Source organism: Crocodylus porosus, unplaced genomic scaffold, assembly GCF_001723895.1.
Source record: "Crocodylus porosus isolate Cpor-Errol unplaced genomic scaffold, CroPor_comp1, whole genome shotgun sequence".
Taxonomy (NCBI): domain Eukaryota; kingdom Metazoa; phylum Chordata; order Crocodylia; family Crocodylidae; genus Crocodylus; species Crocodylus porosus.
In genome coordinates this window covers 9,529,471-9,540,110 of record NW_017728914.1, presented here as the reverse complement: position 1 = coordinate 9,540,110, position 10,640 = coordinate 9,529,471, and the positions used below count along the sequence as shown (strand labels likewise).

The window sequence follows — 10,640 nt, the reverse complement described above, 5'->3', positions numbered from 1 at the left end:
GGACTATAAGCAATTATAATTGAAGCTCTAACCACTATCCTACCGCTAGCAGCTGTCCCATTTCACCTAGCCCATCTCAGGAGATTTATTCAAATAATTAGGAGGTGGATCTTGGAAGCAGACAGCCAAATGGGTAACTGAAGAGATACTGGTTGAATAGCAACAATGAGACTGCATGTTACAGGTAGGCAAAAAAATCAAGGTCTGACACCTGGTCTAGATGGAGCAAACTGTAAGGGAGAAGGGGAAAAAAACTGAACGAGTAAGAGGAACAAAGGCAAAATTACTAGGAGTAGGTGAACAAATACTTGCAAAGAATGTTTTTTTCACCCACGCTGGCAGTACAGGGAGCACAGATTCCTGTGCTGGATGATTCTTCTTTAAACTCCTTACAAACACCAAAACTGCATAGTTTCTCCTTTAATACCCCCAAAAGGAAGGTTTGTTTCCAAGTATATCATATGAAGAGCAGCAGAAGAAAAGAGAGCCAAAACGTGAAGTGAACCAAGTAGGACAAAGAGCCAGAACTGGGAAGAAGTAAACAAAAGAAAAAAAAAATCCAAAAAACTGGAAAATAATGATTGAAAACCTGTAGGCAGGCTAAGAGTAGGGCTTCATAGGGTGCAAACAGAGTTCACTACACCTGGTACAGCTGTAGGTGGCTTACTTTAAGCTACCTACACCTAGACTGGGAGCAGGTGAGTGTAGGAATATGCCACTGCCAAGAGCCATTTGCTCCTCCCAGGAGCCATGTAGGGAGCCCAGGGTGGTAGGAGGGGCAGGAGGCATCAGAGGGGACTAGGGGGTCTGCAGTGGAGTTGGTGAGTTTGGGAGGGGCTGCTGGGTCTGCAAGAGAAGAGAAGGGGAACGAAAGCAGCCCAGTCAGGGTTTGGAAGGCAGAGTAGGTGCGAAGAATAGCACAGCCCCAAGGCTGGTGTGAGCAGCAAGGCTTTCCCAGCCCTGGGGCTGCACTGCAAACACACACAGGCATTCAGGACATTGTATTAACCCTATCTCCATCTAAATTTAGTGCACCTACTCAGATGCCCTAACTTAACCCTAGTTGGGTTGATCTAAATTTAACACCTGTACATACCCATAAAAATCACAGAAATGCAAGAAAGACCTAGAAGTGCCCAAGAAACTGAGGAAGGGAGGCAGGAGAACAACATAAATCCCAGGATGTTACTGTTATGACAAAGAGAGGCACAATGACCAGAAATAGAAGGCGAAGTTGGAGATCATGGACTAGGCTCATGTAGGTATCACATACCAATGCTACACATAGGAAGGCTGCAAACCAAAAGTTAAGGCACAGCAATCGGTATATATTAATTTAAAAAAAAAAAAAAAAAAGGTTTTTTGTCTCCAGCAGGTTCAGTAGCATCCCATGTAAGTCAACAAAACCAACTGTTCCCTCATATAGATGCTTATAGACTGACCAAGCCCTGAACCTTCTTGAAGTTAAAAGAAAGTACACAGAACTGGATGCCACAGGGTACTAAGCCCTCTGATTCTGATCCACCAAAGCAAACAAGGGCATGTTATAAAAGCAAGCATATACTCTTTCTTTGTGGTTAGTCAGCCTTTGTATGAGCTCCAGTGCACACTTAATTGCAGCCAGACCATTCAGGCCTTGAAGTATCCAGTTTGAGCTACTGCCATCCATCTTTCACAATATTAACATTACAATACACAGAAGAATTCTTGGAATAAAACTAAATACGATGCCTCTCTAAGTTATGGAACCATGAAAAAAAACCCCACTGAAATTACTTCACTTTTCTTTAGAAATGCTAGTTTTCAGAGTTCTTCTTTCATCTTCAGCAGTGACATTTAACCTTGCAGCCCTTAAAGCACAAGAATTCCTACTGTTCACAACAGAAGTTATGGAAATGGGAATAATGACGAAGAAAAATCTGATATGTAGTCTTCCTACTTTTAAGATAGATTAGTGTCTATATAAAAGTCTTACTGCAAAGATACTTGGAATTTTATTTTGCCTAATAGATTTTTTATGAAAATATACATATTCTTAAACTTAATTTGGTAAAGCTTGTTCTCCTTATATATTTGAATAATAGACCAGGATAAAATACACGCAGTCTAATGTTGGTGCCAAACACCATGTTGGGTCTGATTCTGCATCTAAGCAGATCTCACAACATTTATGGGTCTACTATACTAAATAAATACTAGTCAATTAAATGGCTGCACAATCATGTCAGACACAGATGAATTTTTTGCTCTAAAGCTTACAGCTAATGAAATATGATGACCATTCAAATAGTAATCCGATTGAAGTGAAGCAACACTCAAATGGAGTAATTATACATGTAAGTAACATTGTTTTTGTCGGATTGCAACTACATTACAGGAATGGTACCATTAAGCCAATATGTATATAGTACTCAAAATAATCAGTTATCGACAATCATACTACCATGTCATATCATTTTGAGAGAGACCCTACAGTACTACTGAAAGCTGGGATACATGCCAATGACTCCAATCAATTAGTTTTATTCTATGGGGAAGCACACCACTATTATGGAAGTAGTGGTTGTAGTACAGTATGAATCTCTGGTGCACTTTGAAGGAACAGAAGACAACATATGCATTTTCATTATGCTAGTATTCAATACTGTTCATCAGTTTGCAATGTTAGAAAAATCAGTGTAACAGCTACATGATTTGCATGATATAGGATGAAGTTTTAAAATAATGGAATAAAAACTGCTATCAGCCTTTTAGGTTAGCTGTAGAGGATAAGTATATGAAATTGGAAGACTTATTTCTTTTAACTTTTGGTTTATACATGCACTGCTGACTGCTGCTTGTTCAGGTAAACAGGGAAACAGTAATTTTACCCTCCTGCAGCCATCCTCCCCCATAACACCTTCCTTACCTTCCTTTTTGGAAACTACTGATCTGGATAAAAACTTTAGCACTTCAGTCCCCAGTATTAGATTAATCTGAAACCTGTCCAAACTATTTGGATTTAGTTTTGCAAAATTTGGCTAGAAAGGCTTGGAAAAAAAATAACGCCCATTAAAATCTTAAGCGTTTCCCAATTTTACTGAAAAGCTTGGACATACTACAAAAAGAGAGACATGTTTTCAATCAATTTGTTCCAGTCAAAAGGCGGCGGCAGAAAGCTAATAAACTGACAGTTTAATAAACTTTATGAAAATCCAAGAACTAAAGAGTATTTTCCCTGTTCAAAGCTAATGATACTTTGACACTGTGCGACTTATTGCTACTAAGCACTCTTCCAGTCTCACTCAAACCACCTCTGACAACCCTGCTGCCACAACTGAGAAGACAAACAATACTGAAACAGACTGGACGCCTCCCACCAGATGGACCACTACATCAACTGTTTCAGGAAAAAAGCTCACAGTAATATTCTCAACAAAAGCCAGTACCACAACAAGCTTTCTCCCTCAGAGAGAAAAGCTAGACAGTCCCTAAGATCAACACTGAAATAGTAATCAAACTACTAAACAAAGGTGGAACTATAGTCATCCTCAACCATCAAGACAGACAACTCACTGACACTAAATATTATAATGAACTTGGGGAGAACCAGAATTATACCAGAATTTTCTCTGGAACTGGAAAAATATAATCAAATCCTTCCCACACCAGCTTCAGGAAAAACAACTTCCACTTATCCCCCAGTCTCCCACCTACCCCAGGAAATTTCTATGTTTCCAAAGATTCACAAGTAAGGTTACAATCAATAGTGGGAACCTGAACGGTTACCAACTGATCAGGTTATAGCCATGACTAGGGTTTTTATCATAAATATTTGGCTAGGAGCTTTGGACTGCTTTCTTTAGATATGAACTTTTTAATTGTCAAGTATTCCATAGTCGCCCTTTCCACATGTAGTCATCTCTGTAAACAATTCAGAAACTCAAAGCACCAAAGATAGCTCAGAGATAAATTGATTTAATTAATTACAAAACATTCTAGAGTAGAAGAACAGCTTTTATCATAAATGCTTATTAAAAAAAAAAGCAAGAAGCTACCAATGAAATAGCATTGAATTTAAGTTCAGATGTAAATTTTCTCTACAGTATAGTATGGGGTCAAAATTAATGCTTTTGGTTATTTTTTTAATGTTTCAGTGCAGTTGTGTAGTTGCCCATCATAGACTATATTTACAGAAGACAAAAATAGAATAAATTATCACTATGTGTCATTTCAGGTACTTATATTTTGAAGACTAAAAGTCTATGAAATAATTTTCAAGTAAACTTAGTCTGATACTCACAAAACACGGAGGTTCTTCAGCCCAGAAAAGTCTGTCTTAGCAATTCTTGTGATATTATTTTTTTCTAAATCACTGCAAATAGAAATAAACAGAAAATCTGTTATTAAGGTATTCAAGTAAATATCAAAAATGCAGTTAAGACAAAGTAAACTGTAAAATTAGAAACTTGTTGATCATCTCCCCAAGCTGGACAAACTATATTTTCAGTTAAAAACTGAATAGGTAAATAACGAATCAAATGCATTTTGGTCTTGCCCCGCTTCTCCCTTATATCAGGTGCTTTTTCCCTTCATTTTTGGAGATGGGAATACAATGAGATTTGAGTTCCTAACCCTTACTGTTGGGATTTCTAAGGAGACCCAAGTAGTTTTAAGAATAGTCAGTCACTATACTACAAATGAACTAAACGCCTGGGTACTCCAGACCACTCTAGTAGTGTGCTGCGCCTCCTCATCAAGCAGCAACAAAAGTAGGGGTGGGCTACCATGGAACCAGCCCAGGTATGAAATCACAGCAGGTGCCAAAACGGCAACCTCCAGGGAACCACAGTAACTGCTACTCTTGTGCACCTCGCACATGCCCACACCCCGCAGCCTATCCAGAGCACTAAATTCCCTAGTTATGCATTTGTCAACAAGAACAGCCTTGCACATCCATTAAACACCAACCTTACTCTAGTTCATGACAAAACAATATACTGCACAGGCAATAAAAAATAAGCACTTCTAAGTACAATACTAATTAAGAATGTTATGCTGGGACTAGCAGAATGGAATGAAAACATTAGGTTCAAATTTGATTAGAGAAATCTGTTCTCTACTCATGCATGAAGAACAATCTTGCCAAGCAAAGCCATCACTTAGGTATCCCTGGACTCTTCAGCTATGGCAACTTCAGCTCATCTCTTTGCAGATGACAAAACAGCAGGTAACTTGAAGATCCTGCCATCAGACTGTGGATGGGCTTGCTCTGGAAAGTCTCATACTTTGTCTGTTCCTCCAACCCCATTTCTAAGTTCTTTGTCAGCCAGTTCCTGTGTCCTCAAATCACATCCCAATGTTTTAGACCCTAAATACCTGCTCAAGGATCTCTCTATGGTAGACAAATGAGAAGTCGTTGCCTCTGACCTTCCATTTCAGCCTCAAAGGCTATTCTCAGCAAGTCACGTCCCTTTCTGTTCAAGCAACATGGATCTAGCAATGGGATAATATGGGGAACCTGGTAAAAATGCACCTTGGAAGTGCTTTTCCTCTAATTCATTTTGAATGTCAAGGAGAAACAATTACTCTTTTACATGAAAAGGCATCCTTTTCTTGGGATACAATTTCTTCTCTTTACTTCAGTAACAAAGTTAAAGTCTATACAAAAAGTCCTAATCTACAAAATTAAGTCAAGATAGTCATTTTTAAAACATGTTGCAACTTTAAACAGTAAATGATGTTTTATTAATTTTACCCTCTTATCTTTAAAGTTTGTATTTTCAAGCATTATTATGGCACACCAAGGGCTATAAGAAATAGCTCAAAATTCACAAAATTTGAGGCTCCAGAAGGTCAGATTTTAAAATGTGAAAACCAAGCATCAGTCTGCAACATTAAGAAACCTAATATTTCATTGGAAAGATAGTTTGAGTATTTCTTTAACTACAGAGATGCAAGTCAGTGTGGAGGTGGTAATTGGGAATGTCCTAATAGCAATTATTTCCTGACCATTATTCATACAGAAGTAAAGCTGGAAGAGTCTCCAGTAGATCATCTAGTCCAACTGGGGATCAAACCTGTGACCTTGGTGTTATTAATATCATGCTACTAAAAGACAAACACAGTACAACTTCACAGCCAGGGATCTGGGTTTTCTGTTCACCACAGAAAAATGCAGATTTTCTCATTTTAAGCAGAAATGTGGATTTTTCCTTTAAAGGAGAAAAACCATGGGAAATGGTGGGTTTCCTTGCAGGCTGGCTGAGTTCCAGCCTGCAAGAGGCTGGGGGGTGTAGGAGAAGGGTAATCAGGCAAGGGGCACCATTTATAAGTGAACGCAGACACATGCATGTGGCAGCCAGGCAGCATGGACAGCAGCTCCCCACTGGTAAAACTGGAGGGGTGGGTAATTGAGACCCCCACAGTGAGAGAGTTGGGCAGGACTGGAGCTAGGGGCACTACCCAGCCAGGGTGGCACATGGGGGTCCAAGGCCAGAATGCACAGCTGCAGAGCCGGGCTGGAGAGTGGAATGGAGCACAGCTGGACCCAGGTCCTGCTAAACAGAGGGGGCAGGAAGGATTAGGAGTAAAGTTCATTAGAAGAGGTGTTTACTATAATACAGCTTGTCCTTTTGCTGCTTTATAATAGAAAATGGTTTATCCTGTTGGATTTGTTCAGAGTAGGCATTTGCTATAAATTGGGGTCCATTATAATGAAGTTGTACTGTATATTCACAACCCAGGACCAACATTTCAGTGTGTATGTAGTAGCACTGTGTTCACAACATGAAAAATGAAGTGTTAGTGTTGAAAAAGTTCTAATGATCTACCTCACTGAACATATCTCTTGAAAGTTATTCATATGGCATTTGCAGAGGAAAAGAGAAGCCACTGGCACTGTTCTCAGCAACTTCCTATCCTACGCACAGATGCCACACAAGCCATCTGGTATGGATGCCTGTTATGCTGAACCTTGTTCACCCCACTCTGGGCCTTATTAGTAGCATAAATCTAAAGTTAAGGAGAGAGATAAGTTCCAATGTGTTTCTCAAGTGTGCAGACAGACTCCTCCATCATATTTCCATTTTATTTTTAAGATAAGGGCATACGTTTCTTGTTCTGTGGCCATGAACTGATTTTTATTTAAAGCACTCACTAGAATTTCTGCCATAGCAAACTTCTCCGCTTTCTAGTCCAAATCATAATCACTCCCAAAAGACAATTATGTAATGTAAAAGAAATGTTGGGTTTTATTTTTTTAAGGTTTTATGGAGTGCTTCATGTCCACCAAAAGCAAAGAAAGTTCGTAACAAACTCTACTCTTTCTTTTGCTACTCCAAACCTCACATTATTTAGATAACTAAGCGACATTGTGATGACACACAGGAAGGTTATGAACTACCTATGGGTTTTCAGGGATATCAACTAAAAGCAAAGAATGCCTTTAAAAGATCTGACTTTTAACAACTCACTTTTAGTACATTTTTTACATTTGAGCTTTCTATGCATCATTGTAAAATACAATATTTTTAAAAAGACTGATTAAAAGGTTTACCATCAACACTAAAAACCTTAAACAAGGAATGCAGTTTGGAATTAGAACTACATACTACCTGACCTACCAAAAATTACATCATCCTTTTGCTGGAGATCTTTATTGTGAATGCTAAATATCAGGAATCATATCCATGAAGCACATAAAACAGATTACTGAAGACAAATGAAAGATCTACTGCTATTAAAAAAAAAAACAAACAAAAAAAACACAACAACTTTTAAAACAGGATGTTAGTTATTTAAAAGTATTGTACTATTTATTTCTAACCTGAAACCATATTCCTTGGTAATTGGAGAAAGAAAAAGATGCACTGAAATTCTCAAACTGTGCTGGCTCCAGTATCAAGAATCAAAGTACTCTACTGCCAAACTGAAAAACATCATCTAAAACAGACATGGTACTTTCAAATAAAGAATCCATACCTTCCTGCTCAAAAAGTAGGGTTTTTTGTTTGTTTGTTTTTTTACAGCAAAGGTTGGGGATATGAATGCATTGTATCAGTTGCCTTCAGCAACATTTCATTTTTAGTTTTTACTATGGTTTTAGGGTTTGTTTTTTACAGCAAAGCTTTATAGGAAGACAAGCTTCAGATTGCAGATTCAAATTTCAGCTACATCTTTCTTTTTCAAGATATAACTTGAAAGAAAGTAGAATAAATTTAGGCTGCTTTCAAATCCTTCTTTTCAAAGCTATAGTAATTTTCTCTTATTATCCAGCAACAGTTTATTCTCTTCTCCAACCTCAGTCTCCTCTCCTTTAGACACTAAGCTCAGTCCATTACCAGCTGCAGAAGAACTCTGCATCCAGGTTCATCTTTTCTGCTGGTGAAATAGCAGATTAAAACCCCATCTTCCAAAGCAGTGATTCTCAAACAGAGTTGCCATAACACCCTGGGGTGCCATGAAACCCTTCTGGAGGTGCTGCAGTGCAGATCCCACCACCCCAGCCAGGTAGAAGTGTCCCTTGTGCCTCATGGACAGCCAGACTGGGATGGGCTGTGGAATGCACATGTTCCTGCCTCCAGCAGGGTTACACAATAAGGAAGGAGCACCAATTCTTGCCTCAGCCTTTCCCAGTCCACCACACGCATACTCTCACTTCTCTGGGAAACAGAGGGATGGGACAGTTATACCTGTCCCGCATGTCTGTTTTCTGAAAGACATGGTGTAAGGTTGGACTGGGAATGGAAGGTACCTACTCCCATCTGCTTTAGAAAACCTTACTGGATGCAAAAGCACACATTCATGTCCCAACCCTTCCTGGTCTGGCTGTACACAAGGTGTATGGGGCACTTTCATCTGGTAGTATCAGCAGTACCCTAGTTGAGAACTAGTGTATTTGACCTAGGGCATTCAGAAATAAAATTATTCCAACCAGAAGGGTGGGTAGAAGTGTTGGCATGCTGGCCAACACTGAATACATTTGGAACATAAAATAAAGCTATGAAGTAGATGCTATCAGTAGATTCAACATTCAGTTGGTTTCTAATGTGCACGTCCCATACATTCCCATCTCACAAAGACCACTGAGGTAAGCTGAGCAGCACAACACTGGTTCTCAAGGGTACTGCCAAATTCAAATGAAGTTGTGGGGAGTGCTCTGAATCTAAAGAAGTCGAGAACCAATGTTCTAGCTGAACCTTCCATTTTCTGCCATAGGCCAATGAGGACCTGGCTCTCCACCACAAATAAATAGTAAGAGCTTTTCCACCAATTGTCTCGTTAGTCAATTAAACTTTGTTACTTCAAGTCACTATTCTGCTTCATATGCTAGTGGTTTGCTATTGGTGTTTGTGACAAAGTAACATTTTAGGTTTCTTTTTATACAAAGCTTAGTGGTTGACTATAGGATAACCTGGTGACCAACTTAAACATAGAGGACAGCCTGGTGATAGTAACTATGAAACCAGTATGTTCATGGTCTGGTCACAAGGCAGTCAAATTGGATAGCAGGCTTGAAGTTTTGGACTTCAGAAATTCAAATTTCAACAAGCTGCGGTCACTAGTAGGGAATGTGCTGCGGAACCAGGGACTGAAGGCGAAACAAGTGCATGAAGGGTAGTCGTTCCTAAAGGATGCGATCCTTGAAGCACAAAGGAAGTTCATTTTGTAAGGGCTCCCTCCCTTTCCCAGGGAAGGTGAGTAACCCACAGGTCTCACGCCAAGGCAAAGCAACAAGTGTAACTTTATTGAAAGAAAACCAAAACAGCACACATTAAATCAGTACCAAAAGCTTTCAAGCCACAAGTGCGTCGGGCTAGAGGAAAGGCACTCCCCCACCCTGCTCTGAGTAATTACCCGATGGGTCTTGGGAACCCCACCCTGCATCCAGGGTGGTGAGACTACCTCCTTTATTGGGTCCTCAGCCTTGTCCTCCCCACAGTAGTTCTGCCCAGGGCCTAGTTCTCATAACCTTTATACCTTTACTCCCTCCTATTCCCTTTGGATCTTCCAATCACATAAAAGCTTCTAGCCTTATCACCATTTACAGGTTAGAGCAAGCTTTGTCGCATGTTGCAAAGCAAGGTAAGGTCACTTCAAGCTATGCCGCAGTTCCCTTTTCCAGAGCCGTTAGTTTCGGTACTTTCCAGAGCCGTTAGCTCATTCAAGAGCTGTTCTCCTTTTTAATATGAGGAGGTCAGCAGATGCATTAGGTCACAATCCCATGGCTTCTAGGTTCTGCGAAGCTGACCCCCCCCTCCCCCCGGGGTGTCAGTTTGGCTTCCTCCCAGAAGCCTCTTCGGGACAGGCGTCACACATTCCCATATGGAGAAAACATAGCAAAAGAGCTGGGAAGCCCTCTTGGCTAAACATAAATATCATGGTCCTCTTAGGAAAGAAAAAAGAGAAGTACAGTCAACGGAAGCTAGAAACAGCCCCCAAAGAAGACTATATAGCAATGGCCCACACTTGTAAGGACCACATTAGAAAAGCTAAGGCAACAACTGAACAAAAATTAGCACTGGGAATCAAGAACAACAAGAAGTCCTTCTTTAGGTACGTAGGGAACAGAAGGAAAACTAATGGGAGTGTGGGGCATCGCTCAACAACCCAGGCCAGCTAGTCACCAGCACTCAGCAGAAAACTGAACTCCTGAATGA

At 40.0% G+C, this 10,640-nt stretch overlaps 1 protein-coding gene across 3 annotated transcripts in view; it reads right to left on the bottom strand.

Annotated features, from left to right (window-relative positions):
- The window catches only part of SLIT3 (slit guidance ligand 3), a 938,430-nt gene that overhangs the window by 904,692 nt on the left and 23,098 nt on the right, over nt 1-10,640 (bottom strand). For all 3 annotated transcript variants that reach the window (XM_019534858.1, XM_019534861.1, XM_019534859.1), the window contains exon 2: nt 4,283-4,354. In XM_019534858.1, the coding sequence (XP_019390403.1) occupies nt 4,283-4,354 (72 nt within the window). The remainder of the gene's footprint in view (nt 1-4,282; nt 4,355-10,640) is intronic.